This window comes from Leuciscus leuciscus (assembly GCF_965113295.1).
Source record: "Leuciscus leuciscus genome assembly, chromosome: 1".
Lineage (NCBI taxonomy): Eukaryota > Metazoa > Chordata > Actinopteri > Cypriniformes > Leuciscidae > Leuciscus > Leuciscus leuciscus.
The window spans coordinates 4,443,248-4,460,503 of NC_138725.1; the positions used below are offsets into that span (position 1 = coordinate 4,443,248).

The 17,256-nt window shown below is 39.6% G+C and overlaps 1 protein-coding gene across 1 annotated transcript; it reads left to right on the top strand.

The window, feature by feature from the left end:
• The first annotated feature begins 634 nt into the window (after window positions 1-634).
• Window positions 635-16,823, top strand: LOC309494476 (uncharacterized protein). The gene is made up of 12 exons (XM_082163860.1): window positions 635-678; window positions 8,365-8,458; window positions 12,669-12,816; window positions 13,092-13,185; window positions 13,457-13,754; window positions 14,292-14,469; window positions 14,574-14,650; window positions 14,745-14,925; window positions 15,020-15,268; window positions 15,738-15,909; window positions 16,010-16,155; window positions 16,450-16,823. Exons 4-9 carry the CDS (start codon window positions 13,175-13,177, stop codon window positions 15,079-15,081), a joined length of 807 nt encoding a protein of 268 aa, XP_082019986.1. The 5' UTR covers window positions 635-678; window positions 8,365-8,458; window positions 12,669-12,816; window positions 13,092-13,174; the 3' UTR covers window positions 15,082-15,268; window positions 15,738-15,909; window positions 16,010-16,155; window positions 16,450-16,823.
• The last annotated feature ends 433 nt before the right edge of the window (window positions 16,824-17,256 follow it).

Genomic DNA, 17,256 nt, shown 5'->3' on the forward strand with positions numbered 1-17,256 from the left:
CTGAATTTGGCAACAATACAGTAAATTACAGTGAAGTTATTGAATATTTTTGATAAAAATCATAAAACTTCTACATTTACAATTGTATATACAATTTAAAATATATTTTTTTCCCAAAATAAGTGTTGTTGTATAACCATCAGGGCAGCAATGATGTGTGCACTGAATTTGCCAACAATAGGCCTACAGTGAATTACAGTGAAGTTATTGAATATTTTTCATAAATAATAATCATAAAAAATATGCAAGACAATATTTATACAAAATAAGTGTTGTAGTATAACCATCAGGGCAGCAGTGATGTGTGAACTGAATTTGATGACACTATAGTGTGTGACAGTGAAGTTATTGACTGTTTTCGTAGTAACGCTTTTCGGGTTTTGCACTTTGCAGACGGTCCCTTCGGATCTGTCTCTCTGCCGCTTGCGCATAGAGATCAATGTATTTTGTCCACTGCGAGGGAAAGCTCGTTTGGAGGAAAATTAGGTTGTAGCTGATTGTCTACATTACTACGATTAAAAAGAGGTGTTATTTGTGCAGAAACAATGTTTAGCTCACGAGTTATTGACCCGGGAAGTTCGAATCTGTGAATTTACTGCCAACTTTACTGTCGGGATAGAGTTTGCAGGAGAAAGCTTTCAAAAGAGATGCTGAAGTTGCCTGCTTTCTTCTCGACAGGTAAGTCAATGTTACGGTCTTAATTACAAGCTTATTTTTCATTGCTTTGTTGTGAACTTTATTATAGACAGTAGAACATTTATAGTTATATCTATTTATCTATTCTATTCATAGTAAGTTAAACAGGCTCTTTGATGAATAGCAGCTATTGAGTAAAGTAAAGTTAGAGAAGGCACGGATGATGATGATATCTAACAATGCACGTACTTAAAAAAATATAACGAATAAAGGCGGCATTACTGCTAACTACCATAGTTAATGTTTTTCAAAGTCAGTAATTTATACTGTAACATTCTTTTTTTCGTTGATTCAAGTTTCAGTTTGTTTTAAATAACAAACCTGTTCACCAAGGAAAACTCGAAGTGCTATTATAAGACATCCTGTCATAGCTTGTTGGTACATAACGGCAACCGTAGATGCAACGCGCATTTGGAAAAGTGAGGCGCTGGAGAGCATTATTCGTTTGAATGCAAAATACAGTTTCACCACTAGATGGGAGAAATTCCCACTTAGTGTCCCTTTAAGATCATTTCAGATTTATGTCTGAGCTTAGTTTTAAACACAGATACGTGATGTTACTTTTATAGTGCGCGGTCTCGCCCGCCGGTATTTTACTTACAAATGCTCTAGAAGGCATCATATGTCTTGGAATGCAGTTGACTTATATATTAAAAATATGAAAATCACCGACAGAAGCTGCTTTCAATTTCAAATACTCGCGCGCGCTTTGCGAAGAGCGTTTGAGCATGCGGCTGTGAGTGACTCCGTCTACGTGGTTAAATGTACTTGCATCTCAAAATGCTTTTATGACGCAAAATTAATGAGACACAGTCAGTTATATCTTAAGTTATTAAACAGACAGGACAAACCACATCTTATAATTGCAAAAGAGATGAAAACATTGAAATAGCCTACTCTTAAATCCTGAAAGCACTCTTTGTTTATTGCTTCTAATATTTTTTTCCCCTCTTTGTTTTTTTTGTTTTGAACCTATATTTGTTAAAATTATTAACATGTAATTGTATTAATTTAGTTTTTTAATGTGTAATTATTATAAGTAGGCCTACTTATAATTATGTAATTAAATATTTTAAGTTTTATTAATAAGATCAATAAAAGAACAAAATGTAATCGGCTCATGAGGTGCCTAAAGATTCCCTTCCCTATTTTACAATGATTTATTGCTTGTTTTGGTTGAATAATACAAAAGATAAAGAGCTTAAAAAAACCTCATATTAAATCGCAATCGCTATATTGGTAAAACTAAATCGCAATTAGATTATTTTCCAAAATTGTTCAGCCCTAGGTTACACCAAATAATCTTACCCAGCTTGTACCAGAGAGAGAGAGAGAGAGAGAGAGAGAGAGAGAGAGAGAGAGAGACCACCTATTCCATTCCTGTCCAGCAAAGAAGAGCCCAGAGACCCGGAGCACACCTTCCTTTATCCCCTTGACCAGGTAACATGGGGGATGGGGGAGGCCACCCTCAAAATGGCTTCTTATTCAACAAAAGGGGGATGGCATTATCTGGACCAGTTTTCTCTAAACTTCTATAAACCTTATTTCCTTTTATTTTATCTATCTGGATATGAGATATCTGTACCACTCACTTTGAGACATTTCAAATGACACCAAAAACTAGGGGTGACCCCGAATAGTCGAAGATTCGATGCTTCGATAGGAGGAGCCTGATTCGACTACCGATCTCACGGTCGAATCTTCGCAGAGGTGTTATGATCATGCCACTTTGGCTATATGAGGGCGCTCAATGTCTGATTTCACATAGAACTAGCTTTTATGTAAATACATTAATATTCAGCCTATTATGATAATGCTGTAGGCCTATATAAAAATGTGCAAAGAAAGAAGCTTTTAATAAATATTTTTTAACGTGCGTGAATAAATCCAAACACCCCGTGACAGATTTAAGTTTCACTTTCAATCCGTGACCGACAGAGGAGCGTCTTCGCGGCAAGGATTTAAATCTTTAACAATGTCTGGGATAAGAAAATCTAAAGTGTGGATGTACACGATTAGAAAGGATATTCTCCAAGGCTGGATTTAGCATCAGGAAAACCATGATCGCACACTTCTGCCGGCCAACGTTAACATGTTTCACGCATAGACTGGGTTTCACGTTAGAATGTATTTTATCCGCGCGCACAATTTGAAAAGACTCCAACGGACACAGACAGAGTGAAAGACTTTCAGGATTTGTTCTCTCAATCAGGTACAAGTGATTTCAAAACTTTTCAGCCGGTTCTAATTTTATTTTTGGATGCTGTGAACATTTTTAGCTAAAAAGACTGTCTCTCCAGTTTAGCAGTTATTGTTGTTTCTGCAGTTAAAAAGACAAAGTTGAAAATTCTGGCTACTATCGTTATTTTAATAATTTATTTATTTTTATTTTATTTATTAATCTGTCAGGGTTATCTAATCTAACTATTTGTGGCTTGTGTTTTGAATATATGTTCCCCTGCACTTTAGGCATTTTGCACACATTTGCTCCTCATCCTGTGACTTGATTCTGATTTATTTCGTTTTGTATTTTTATTTATTAGAAAGGTATATTCTGTTCTAATTTAATTTAGTAAATTAATTGTTTATTTCTTCGGTGCATCGATGTTGTGCTGTAGGCTGGCCTGCTCGCACAGGTAATTTAGCCGATTTAATTTGATTTGCATGTGAAATGCAAATCTGCAGTGTGGCCTTTCTGGAGTTATTTATGTTATTTCTTAGTTTTATTGATCAAAAATGTTTTTATACATTTTCTTCTATATCTTTGTGTGATTTTCTGTACATCACGGCTTTGAAACGTTAAAGCCCCGCCCCCAGCCCCACCCCCACCCCCACCCCCATGATTCGACTATTAGTTGACTATAGGCAAGACATGACGATTCTGATTCGACTATGAAAATCCATAGTCGGGGACAGCCCTACCAAAAACATAACAGTCAATGATAAACATTCACATTAAACCATGTTCTTGTATGAGTTGTTCTTAGTAGTGTGTGAGAGGAAGTCAGGCTGTGTGGGGGAGGTCGAATGTTAATTAGCCATCAGGGCCTTTTGCTTCATGCAGGCCTCAACCAGTATTTTCAGTCTTACAAGACCTATTCACAAACCGCTTTTTGTGGTATTTCACGTCGCGATGTTTTGAAATGCGTATGCGGCGGCTACAGGAGCTTCCGATCGCGAGGGAACAATTTTGCATTGTAGGCATAACTAGGGATGCAATAACGCCACCAACAACAACCAAAACTAGGCTACTCATTACATGTAAACTAATTGTAACGTTTCATTGTGAATCAAATTAAAATGTTCTTCTCTTTGCAAATGTAGGCAGAGGCACATAGTGACAGATTAATTAAATAATGTTGCAAAGATATTGCATCAATCCATATGTTTCATTAGGCTACTAGGCTATTTGTTTTGCCTTACTCTTTATTCGTTTAGGCTATTTATTCAGTTATTCATCATCTTCCGTCCTTTGCACTACTTGTGAAGCGCACGCATTCTCAGACCTCTCACCTGTCACTCATCATCGTAGGGGAGGGGTTTGGAATCATTACCGCGTTACAATCATCTGCCAATCAAGCTGGTCACTTCAGTCAAGCTCGTGCATGAGTAATGAAGTCATCCATAGCAACGAAGACTCGCTCTTAGTTTAGGAGTTGTCATTTTTCTTTACTAAGAGTAGGTCTGAAAGACGTTGTGAATAACTTTTAAGAGAAAACTCCTAGCTAAAATCTTTTAGTGCGATTTAGGAGTACTCCTAGTGGTAAGATAAAATGCTTTGTGAATACGGCCCCAGGCAAATAACTACAACACATAGGCCTAATATGTGAATCTAAATATAGTTTGACTTTATAATAACTATTAATTGCAATAAAGTAATTCCATCATTTACATGTTACATATTCATATGTACAGAAACTGACAATGATCATACAACTCTTAAAGGTGTCATGACCCACATTTTGCATTTTTCCACGAGAATCAATGTATGTTATGATTGCCTAACGATTATACGGGAAGCCGATATTTAAAAGTGAAGCGTTTGTTTACCTCAGGGTTTGTAAAATATCCCACGTGCACGCGCACTCAAATACATAGTTCCCACATGACGTCACAACATACGGGCATTTGCCGACCCGGCGCCATTTCTGAGGGCAGAACACAACATTCTTACAATGCAGAACATGAGAAGAAGAAGCTGAAACGGAAATTTTGTGATTAAAAAGTGAAAATGGTCATCTCCTGCTGGGTCAATGGATGTTCCAATCGTGCCGGAGGTTCAGTTAAATTTAGTTTTTTAGCATTTGCCGACCCGGCGCCATTTCTGTGGGCAGAACAATAGTAGAAGAAGCTGAAGCGAGTTAATTTCGTGATAAAAAGTGAAAATGGTGATCTCCTGCTGGGTCAATGGATGTTTAAATCGTGTCGGAGGTTCAGTTAAATTTGGATTTTACAGTATACCCGTCATTAGACTTTGTGAATGTGAGAAGACTAAGCTTTTGTCAGAACAACGACGGAGGTTATGGCTGGCGAGGATAAACAGGAAAGAAACTCCCTCAAAACACGCAAGAATTTGTTGTTTTTTATTGCGAGTGTACACAAATATAAGTTAACACTTTGCAGTTTGAATTATGTCCTGTATGAACAAAATGACGAGATATTAAAAACATACAAAAACAACATTGTTTCCACTGTTCGATCGCGCCCGCGACTCTCTCACTCTCACACACACATTCCAGCACGGCAATCTCAGATTATGTCCCTAAAGAACCCGCGTATAAAGTAGTTCCGCATTACATTAATTAATTTGCCCGCGAGTTTTATTTATTTTCATACCGTGTATATTCATATTCATGCACATATTTCCAGGCTCGGAATTGCTCACATGTATTAAAACTCCTAGCCAATACCAGATAATGATACTATATCTAGCAGATAATACTGTATCTGAGGCAAAGCTGCATAATCAGTGCTCAGTGCTTCCTTTGTTAGCGCATACGGATCCACACCATTTATGACTGAAATGTTCGCATTGTACCTCTCTCTGTCTTGTGTTAATAGAATCTCTTTATAATCTCTGTCACTTTGTCTCTTCATGATTTTCGTAACATTATAAATGGAAAGAAATATTCGAAATTTGCTTGTAAAACTCATAGACAGTATGGTAAAACATTGTAAACACAGCAGCTTTTGCCCTCAAAGATGGCGTCTCCGGGGAGGTCACGTGACATTAATTGGCCTGTGGGAACTATGTATACGAGATTTTAGGCTTGTTCGACTTCATGCAGCTCTGCGCAGACCGATCGGTGGCTGACTTGAAGCAGTGCATGCCGGTTAGAAATTTTGTCCGACTTGATCCAGCGCCGACGCCACGTGACTGTGACGTATGCCATCAAAGTACCGCGAGAGTGATTCGAGAGTAGCCAGAGAACTCAGCCAGCGCAGCTTCTCAAGAGCGGCTGCACGAGGGCTGATGACGACACAGCTGTTCCACGATTGGCCGGATTCACTGCATGACAACGATCACGTGTGTTTCGTGTTTATCCGAACACCTTTAGTTCCTCTAACGCTCACAAATCAATTTTTTATAACAGTAAACACTCTTTTCATGTAGTTGCGATGTTATATTGTGTCATGTTTATTAAATTAAAACTGATTAAAAAACGTAGACTCCACTTCATTGATAGTAACTTATGTTGAACTTTATTCTTGTTCAAACAGACGTTGCATGAAGCTGTACATAAAGTATTGAATGAAAATGTCTCTGAAACATTATTTGGCAAAAATTGCATTTATTTCACTTCAGCTGTGGTAAAGTATGCAAACACCACGTGAGCGGTCACTACGGGAACCAGAAAGTGTCCGACTTCATGTCTCCGTTTGCAGCTCCTCCCCGCCTGCACGCAGCTACTCTCGCCGATCGGTTACATCCAGCCGCAGCCGATGTCCAACACACCTTTGGATTTCTACCCTGGCTTGACGTCAGGACGGTGGAGGATATGCCATATATGGACAGCGCAGCAGGAAGCCACGCCCTACCCCTCTCCCCCTCATATTCATTCGGCAAAGAAAGATGGAGAAACCATTGTGCAAGCGTGTGCCTTAAGAATATGTTTAGGGGCAATTAAAACTTCTCCAGTATGTGCACTTCAGGTGGAGGGAGGTGAAATGCCATTGTGGCTTCGACGGAAACAACTGACTGCAAACTATTGGATAAATCTTCGAGGGCATGAGGATAGTCATCCAACAAAAAAGGTATTACAAAAGTGTTGGGAAAAGGAGAGAAGAAAGAAAGAAAGTTTTGGCTGGACAGCTGATTTAATTGCAAAAGAAATGGAAGTGTATAATAAAAGATTTGCTAATACTGTGTTATGGCCTGTTAAGCCAATTTGGACATTGGAAATTCCGAAGGTTGATCTAGAGCTTTTAGTAATTAAAGGTTGTAACAGAAATATAGATATAATCAATGAATATTTTAAATATAAGAACAAGTATAAGGACAATACGGAGATTTATACAGATGGGTCAAAGGACCTACAAACAGATGCGACAGGGTCTGCGGTATACATCCCTAAATATGAGATAGGAATTAGCAAAAGAACATCTGACAGCATAAATGTTTATGCAGTTGAATTATGTGCTATACTTGTTGCATTAGAATGGATTGAACAATGCAGGGATATTAACATTCTAGTATGCAGTGACTCAGTATCAGCTCTTATGAGTATGAAGACTGGAAAAGCTAGTAGTCATCAAGAAATATTATATGAAATCTTGTTTTTAAATACAAGGGTATGTAGACAAGGGAAAAATATAACATATATGTGGATACCAGCACATGTGGGCATACAGGGAAATGAGAAAGTTGATAAATTGGCAAAAAAGGCAACAAAAAAAGAGCATGTTGACATTGAAATTAAATTGTCAAAATCAGAAGGGAAGAGTCTAGTGTGGAAAAAGATAATGGAAATATGGCAACATCAATGGGATCATGAAAGTAAAGGAAGACAACTATACATGATTCAAAATAAAGTAGGCAGTATAAGAGAGATGTCAAATAGAAGGACAGAACAAGTGGTACTAACAAGACTTAGGATTGGGCATTGTAAGTTAAGTGGAACTCTTCATATGTTAGGAAAACATCCCACAGGCCAATGCGATGAATGTCAAGAGGAAGAAACAGTTAGTCACATTTTTATGTCATGCAGGAAATTTATAAAAGAAAGACAAGAGTTGAAATATAGCTTACAAGAAATTGGTATAGGACAGTACAATTTAAAAAGTATATTAGGATGTGGAAAGAGTGAGCAAGGAAAGAAATATTTGTTTTATTTTTTAAAGAGGACTGGACTGGAAAGAAGAATATAATAAAAAAGTGACATGATAATAGACAGCAGATGGCAGTAATGTAACATATTGGATACCAACTGCCTTAAAAACCCAAGGAAGAAGAAGAAGAAGGAAGATGGAGAAACCAAGTGCACACCTGCGTTGCTCTGTGGTTGACTGCCATAAACAGCATTCTAATGTGTTTTCTCTACCCAAAACGGACGAAACTATCAGGGATCAGTGGATGAAATTAATTTTTAATGACGCTGTCCCAACAACCCTTTCAACTGGCCTAACGTTTGGTGTCTGCGCTAAACATTTTACACAGGATTCATTTAGTAATTTGGGACAATATCAGGCGAAGTTGGCCTCGAAGCTCCGTTTGGGAAAAGGTGCCATCCCCACCATCAGAGACCTGCCTGAAATTGAAACGGTAAGACTGTGTTTTTATTGCTCTACTGTGTGTACGTTAACAAACATCAGCTAACTGCTAATGCGGCTATTGTATGTAACGTTAGCTTCGAGATAAACACGGTGAATGGACTCTACGAATGCTATCCACATCTTTCCACTTTGTTTTACACAACAGTAGTGATGGTACAGGAGTCCATGGTCAGTGGCTAAAACTGTTTGCTAGACCATATCGCATCGATATAGTTCAAATTTGCGCTCTGCTCCCCGCGCCTCCGCTCTTCCTTTTCCACTCTGCGTGCGTGTTTAGAGCATGTTATGTTATGAGAGATGAATTATGACTACTTCAGAAACCCCAGTACAATAGGAACTACCAGACAGTGACATTAGTGTACGCTGAAATAAAGTCTTTCACTTCAGAAAAACTGACTTTCTTGTCCTGTCAGCCGTTATCCTGTGCTCGGAGCGCACACTCAATACACGCGTAAATGCGGAGGCGCCCGCGCGCTGTATCGCCTCACTGATCAAGGGCAAAAGAAACTACGAGCATGCAACGCCGTTACGTTGAAAATTACTCGAAATAAAAGTAAAGCAGGTACGATTTTCATTATATTCAACAGGAGCAGTTTCATTAACAGTACTTGTTAGTATTGTGTATTCACCATGCCATGGTAACTGTTGTTTCCATGTTAACCCCCAAATGCCACTATTTTTCTTTGTGTTATTTTTTGTATTTTTAAATGACTGTAGTGGCTCATGTCACAGGTCGGGATGGGCCGAACCAGACTACACCCACCCCTAGACCAAGAACACTTTGAGGAGCGTGCCAGAGACGAGACCAGAGACGGAGGATAAAAGTAACAATTTTATTGAGAATAAAATAATTTATAATCCTAATCTAAAAGTCTTCTTCTCTCCCTCGTCCAGGGAGGATCCCAGGCGGGGCAAGCAGACACACCCTTCCCCACGGGCGGCAATTCCCAGTGAGGAGTGCTGGACAGGTAAGTATTGGACAGGTGAGTTCCTCACAGGTGGGTAGATGATCCAAGTTTCCTTTCCTCTTGCACGTGAGGGGAACAGTTCCCAGCAGTCGATAATGGACAGGTAAGTATCTTACAGTAAGTAGGTTGTCGACGTTCCTTCTCCCAGGCTGGTATCAGGTGCACGGTGGGGGGGTAATGGACAGGTGAGTTCTCCGATGAGCGGATGGTCAAAGCTTCCTCTCCTCTTTCACGTAGGGGACAGTTCACAGCAGTCGATGATGGGCAGGTAAGTATCTTACGGTAGATAGATTGACCGAGCTCCTTCTTCCACGCTGGTATCAGGTTCACAATGGGAGGAGGTGAAACAGGTGAGTTTCCCAATGAGCAGATGATCAAAGCTTCCTCTCCTCTTCCACGTGGGGAACAGTTCACAGCAGTCAATAATGTGTAGGTAAGTATCTTACGGTAAGTAGGTCGACCGAGCTCCTTCTACACCAAGGGCAATTACAACGGTAAAAAGTGGACAGGTAGACTGCGGCAGGTCCTCCGTAAACACCATACGAGACTTCCCCTAGGGCAGGAGGGGGCAAGCTCAGGAGCGGTGCACAACTCTCACGGGTGTCTTGGACGGGTGAGTACTTCGCACCCTACAGATGAACTTCAGGGCTGTAGCGGACTCACGGTCACAGGTAGAATGGCTCACGTGTGTCGCAAGAAAGACAGGGACTTCACACCGTACCGATGGCTTCAGGGCTGTAGCGAACTCACGGTCACAGACCAAGCTGGGCTTTAGTCACAGACTGAACTGGGCTTTCTCTAGGACGGACAGAATCATAACTTCACACAGCAATATAATGTTCTCACAGGTGTCGTGAGGAAGACAGGAACTCCACACCGTACAGGTGGGCTTCAAAGCTGTAGTGAACTCACAGTCACAGACTGAACTGGGCTTTCTCTAGGACGGACAGAGTCGTAACTTCACGCAGCAGTATAGTGTTCTCATGGGTGTCGTGGGGAAGACAGGAACTTCACACCGTACAGGTGGGCTTCAAAGCTGTAGTGAACTCACAGTCACAGACTGAACTGGGCTTTCTCAGTGGGCTTCAAGCTGTAGTGAACTCAGTCACAGACTGAACTGGGCTTTCTCTGGAACAGACAGAATCATAACTTCACACAGCAATATAATGTTCTCACAGGTGTCGCGGAGAAACCAGGAACTTCACTCCATACAGGTGGGCTTCGGGGCTGCAGCACACTTACAGTCACAGACTGGGCTGGGCTTTCTCTAGGGCAGACAGAGTCAATACTTCACACAGCAATATAATGTTCTCACATGTGTCGCGGAGAAACCAGGAACTTCACTCCATACAGGTGGGCCTCAAGGCTGTAGCGAACTCACAGTCACAGACTGAGCTGGGCTTTCTCTAGGGCAGACAGAGTCAATACTTCACACAGCAATATAATGTTCTCACAGGTGTCGTGGGGAAGACAGGAACTTCACACCGTACAGGTGGGCTTCAAAGCTGTAGTGAACTCAGTCACAGACTGAACTGGGCTTTCTCTGGAACAGACAGAATCATAACTTCACACAGCAATATAATGTTCTCACAGGTGTCGTGGGGAAGACAGGAACTTCACTCCATACAGGTGGGCTTCGGGGCTGCAGCACACTCACAGTCACAGACTGGGCTGGGCTTTCTCTAGGGCAGACAGAGTCAATACTTCACACAGCAATATAATGTTCTCACATGTGTCGTGGGGAAGACAGAAACGTCACTCCAGCTGTCCTTCCCAAGCCTTCCCGCAAATTGGACGTACTCGATCTCTCCAAGCTCTGAAGATGTACAATATACCAGCCTGCCTCTTGGGCGAGCACACGGCATTTAAAAACAGACCTTCACACACTCACAGGAATTTCCACTCCAATATACCACACGGGGGAAGAGACGGAACGTCAATTCAAACACTGCAAATCCACTCATCAAGTATACTTTAAGGCCAGCACTCACCCTGGGTCTCGGTTCACAACGCAAGGGACCGGCAGTGAGAGGAAGGAGAATTTAAACACTTCATAGGCATAAACTGGATTCGTTTCACCATCCGAACGGAAAGAGGAGATAAGAATGGCAGAGAATCAGTTTAATTCACTCAGTGATATCCATACAGTACACTCCAAGCACTTCAACCCACATCTATCTCAGTATCAAACGTGTGGTAGGAGATTCAATAATCAGTTACTTATCTTCACTCTTTCATCCAGACGATGCACTTCCCTCTTTAAATCCTCTCTCCCTCCGTCTTCACTTCCTCATACACACGACGTTCCTTTTTCCTCACAACGAGCCCTCAACGACACACTTCAGAGAACACTTCCCAACAGGAGCCAGCCACATCCAAACGAGAACAAAAGCACCACAAGCGGGAGAGGAACAACCACATGCTTTCTCTTCCTCTGACTTTTTATATTCTCATGAGCTAGCGTGGCCCCATTCAAACGCTCAGCGCAAATTACCCACACCTGCTATCAATCCGCCACTCGGTTACCATAGCGACAGGCACTCACCCTGGCTTTGGAATGGTGTTTCACTTCCCAGATCTCAACAAGGGCATTTCTCTGGCGGGGATAGTCCCGGGCTTATTTGTCACCCCGTGACAGCTCATACCAACATTGTATTAACAAAAATAGTTTGGGACTGCTATTTAATAGCTTTAGCATAGGCCTAATGTTTATTTATTAGTACTAGTCTTTACTATTAGTCATATTCTTACAATTCATGTTAAGTAAAGGGGAAAAGTATGTATATATGTATATATGTGTGTGTATATAGGCAAGTTATAACATGTTTACACAAAATGTGTTTATATATATTCAATTTAAACTTTGATGATCATAATTAATCAATCGCAAATAACAATATGGGCAATTATGATTTTTGTCATAATCATGCAGCCCTAAGGTGAAGAAACCTGTTTATTATTTATTCATTTGATTTTGCAACTGTTCACTGAAATAGCTGGTTTCAATAAAACTACTTTTAACATGTCATATTTGGCTTTGACTGAACATTTGCTCTCAGTTTGCTGAAAAAAATATCGGGATATATTTCGTATATCGATATTCAGCCTAAATATATCGAGATATGACTTTTGGTCCATATCGCCCAGCCCTAATAATTACACTCATATTTTTTTTATTTTTTTTTTTAATTGTAATTGTTTTTTTTTATTATTTCATTATGCCATTATTAGGCTAGCACATCTCATGCAGTGTCTGGTACCAGTACTGTCGTTTCATCAAACGTTAGAGATGTTGGCTGCCAGACTGAACCCGTGGTGCTGGCATCAACTGGAACGCAACTGTCTTTTAAAACTTTGCAACCACACTTCCGAAGTGAAGGTATGTAGACTTTAATTTTTTTTTTTAACTAAAAAATGACAAAGAGTGTCACATTATTCATGCAAGAAAATTTTTTTTTTGATTGTGTTGTCATGTCTATCTGTTTCTCTGCATAAAAGGAACCCAGACAAAAGTCAAGACCACTACTGATGTAGGCATCTGCACATCACCATCTACATTACATCCTGTCCATCCATGGTCCTCAACACCAATAAAGCCACGTATAAAGAGGCCTCGTCTCATGGAGGAGGATGAAGATGAGGCCAGTACTGCAGAGGCTAGCTCCTCTTTTGTGGCACCAGAAGCAGATGACTCCACGTATAACCCCGCAAATTCAGTTAATGTGTTTAGTCAGTCAATGGAAACATTGTAAGTTATTCTGATTTAAGAAAAATTGCCTGATTACTATTCAACATGTTTTTATCCTATTTCACTAACTGTTTTTAATTATATATCATGTTAATCCTTATGTGAGTACTGATGTATTTGATTATAAACCAGGGACATTTGTCTGTATGCTAAGAACTGCTAAAATTTTTAATGTTTGGTATTCCCTTTTCAATTGACTTGGACCTATATATCTAAACCTGCATTTATACATTGTACTTGCATGTGACTGTTTTCACTTTTGTCAATGTAGGGAAGACACCATTCCCCTTCCTGAACAGTCATCGGCCATTCCCAAAATGAGAAAGCTGTTGGTCTTTGAAGAATGCCTCATGGAGCTTTTTGAGAAGTGCCCAGTGTGTACAAAAGTTTGTGAGGTCAAGACAAGACTGAGAGGTACATTCATGGAAGTTTGGCAGAGATGTCCACATTGCCAGTACCAACGACGGTGGAAGAGTCAGCCAGTTATTGGAAACTCCACACCAGCGGGAAATTTACAGCTTTCTACAGCCATCTACGTGTCTGGTGCTTCTTTCTTCAATATACAGAAGGTATGTCCAAGGAGTTTGTCTAATATTGTTATCATAGCTTCAAAAACCATTAATTGTGGTAATGGAATGCTCTTCATTAAATGGCTGAGGTTGGGGGCTCATCTACTTGATGTTGCATAGTGCAGTGATTAATACCCCCTTAGTCCTCAACGCACACTATCCTTTATATATTTGGTTATTAACAGCAGCAACACGCCTTATTTGGTTTCAATTGGTCTTTCCGAAGCTCTCCAGTAGTCTCCTCATGACCAAATCATTTTGTATTTACTGTTATATAGCAGCAACACTTCAAAAGTCTGTGGGATTGTCTACCTGGTGGACTAAAGTTGAGTCAGCCCTGTCAAAAGGAAGTTTGTTTAAAGTGATACACCACCATTTCTGGATTTTTGTCTTTTCATGTAAAACCCAAATAGCAACACTGCTTGGTATAAGATTTAGACTCACCACAATTTTCTTCTACATATGCAATGTTAATAAAATATGTTTATCAACATGTAAACCCATTAAATGTGATTTGTTTTGTTTTTTTCATGACAGGTCTTCAAGGCCATGCAGTTGCAGATGCACAGCTACAGACAGTTCCGAAGACATTGCCGCAACTTCATCGAGCCCGCTGTGCTTCACAAGTGGAAGAATGATCAGGCAGCCGTCTTGCAACAGCTGAGTACAGACGGGAGTGCTATTCTTGGTGGCGATATGAGGGCTGATTCACCAGGCAATTGTTTTTATTTTTGAAAATCTTTATACAGGAAAATAGTGGATTAATGCACTTTTTTTGCATTATTTTCATCAATAACATTTATACAATTATGTGTTCAGGACATAGTGCAAAGTTTGGAAGCTACACCATGATGGACTTGAACAAAAACACAGTCATCGACATCCAGCTAGTCCAGGTAACTGACTAAATCACATAAATTATGAGATGCCTTTGCTGTATTAGCCTTAATGTATTAAATGTAATCCACTCATATACATATTTCTTAATAGAGCAACGAGGTTGGAGGTAGCGTGAACATGGAAAAGGAAGGTTTGAAGAGGAGCCTTGCAGTCATCACAGAGTCTGGAATTAAGTTGGACTGCATCGTATCGGATCGGCTCCCCCAGATCCAGAAATTCCTCACTGATGCCAAAATAACTCAGTACTATGATGTCTGGCACTTTGAGAAAGGTGTTTGACATTTACTTATTTCATTCATTATGGCAATTGTTGACCTATGTTTAATTGCCCTGGCCATTATTTTATATTTTCAATGTTTTTGTAGGTATGGGCAAAAAATTGACGGCTATTTCTAAAACAAAGGACTGTGAAAAGGTGAAAAAATGATTGCCGATGATAAAGAACCAGATCTACTGGATTGCGGCTTCATCGACCTCTGGGCCAGAGAGGATCGCCAAGTGGTTGTCTGTGATAAACCACCTACAGGACATCCATAACCACGATGACCCCCTGTACCCAGCCTGTCGTCATGCTCCACGTGTGTCGACGGACAAGGAGAAATGGTTGAAAGCAGGTAATTTTATTCTGGTAACACACAAATCCAAATGGCCTACAAAATATTGTAATTTATGAATTCGATAAAACAGATACCTGATTAAAATGCAATAGAATATCTATAATTCTAAAAGATAATTAAATTCATCATATTTCATTCTATTATAAGCAGCAATTATATTTAAAATATATATGTATTTTGTATGTGATCCCCATTCTTATAAGCTAAAAATAGCTTCTGGTGGAGTCCTGTTTTTACAAACAACAATAATAAATTAAAAACCACATAATTTTCCATATGTGGTGTTGTAAAATAAAAACGAGTGAATTTTGAATTGTAAAAACTATACGTAGGTATTATACTGTATTGGTTTCTAAGTATGAACACAGCTTAACCTATAACCATTGTTTTATATTCATCAAGTAGGTCACAATCAAAAAGTTGCATAAAGTTGTTGTCCAATATTTTTTTTTCATCAAACTATTAGGAACACCAGTTCATTATAAGTTGGAGAAGCTGTTTACAAGCAAGAGAGTCCTGAAAGACGTGTCAAAGCTAAGCCCCCATCACCAAACGTCATCGCTGGAGGCTTTTCACTCAGTGGTCATTCGATTTGTTCCAAAAAGTGTGGCATTTCCATTCTTGGGAATGCTATGCAGGTAAATAATAATGGGTCTTAATGTTTGTGAAAATGTTCAATATCGAGCCCCAACATCCGTAATACACAGTGACGACATTTGTGAATTTCTCTTTCCAAAGACTCTACCTGTCTGCGATGCACTATAATGAGAACGCTGACCGTCCACAAAGGCAGGCTGATGGGAAACCTTCATTCAAACTTTACTGGCCAAAAGGAAGAAAAGGGACATGTACAGTAAAGCCACTGAAAGAAGAGCCGACATTCAGTAAGTTAACTTATGAATTATTTATTATTGCACACTGATCAAACATATATAAAAAATAATGTGATAAATTACAATATAAAATGCAGATGTATAATTACAATTATTTGGACTTGTACAACACCATATAAACAGACTTTTGAAACCTATCTGACCTTAATCTGTGAACATAACATTTACATATACATGTGATGCTGTATTAAAAAAAATAATAATAATTAAAAGTGAATGTTGATGACAATTTAAAAATGGGCTGTTTTGTTTATTAATCCAAAGAATGTCTGTTCTTGCCTTCAGACTATGTGGATGAGCTGATGCACCTGGTTTTTGATGTGGTGTTTCCTGACCCAGAACCTTTCGTCAGTCAGCTCAAGCAGATACCTGTGCCAGACTCACTCTGCTCTCAATTTGAAGCACCAGCAAAGGAAGACGTTGTAGCCCGCTATGTGTCACGCTTCAATCGAGCGGGACCCTGAAGCCTGTATATCCTCCATCTGAATCGGGGAACTCACGGCGGATACGCAGCACCACACATGCAGGAATGACCACCCTGATCTTGTGTCCAAGATGTCCCCAGCACCAACTCACAAAGCACCGATATGATAAGTGCCTGTATTCACTGTAAATAGGATGTACAATGTTTAAAAAAAATTTTATTTAAGTTTGCATGTTTTAAAAAAAATAAAGCAACGTTTAAATTGCAGGTGTTTGTTTCTTCAAATTGTACTTATTGCAAGAACTTTTGTAAATATTATTGTGTTCTATAACATTCTATTTACATCCAATACAATTGTAGATTACCAGTAAAGTTGCAATTATTAGTGTACATGCAATGATCAGACTGAACAAGCATCTTAGTTTTCCTATTGTTGTGTTGAATAAGGTTGGCAATGCCAATAATCTTTATTCAATTAGTGTTTACAGTTGCTGAATAAAACTTGCCTTTCACTGCCTCCAATAGGCAGATGTCCATAGTCCTGCATATAAATGTTTCTTGCATTTTGAAGAGAATAGATGTTCAAACACACTGGGTCTAATCCAGGATGCTGAATCATACACATGGGAGGAGTCTGTATCTGATTCATCCTTCTTAAAACCTGTGAT

What these genes read in the sequence shown, in the direction of transcription:
- LOC309494476 (XM_082163860.1), top strand. An exon ending in TATGAGGGCTGATTCACCAG is followed by an intron (nt 14,470 to 14,573) that starts GCAATTGTTTTT and finishes TTATGTGTTCAG; the next exon opens with GACATAGTGCAAAGTTTGGA. An exon ending in TCGACATCCAGCTAGTCCAG is followed by an intron (nt 14,651 to 14,744) that starts GTAACTGACTAA and finishes ATTTCTTAATAG; the next exon opens with AGCAACGAGGTTGGAGGTAG.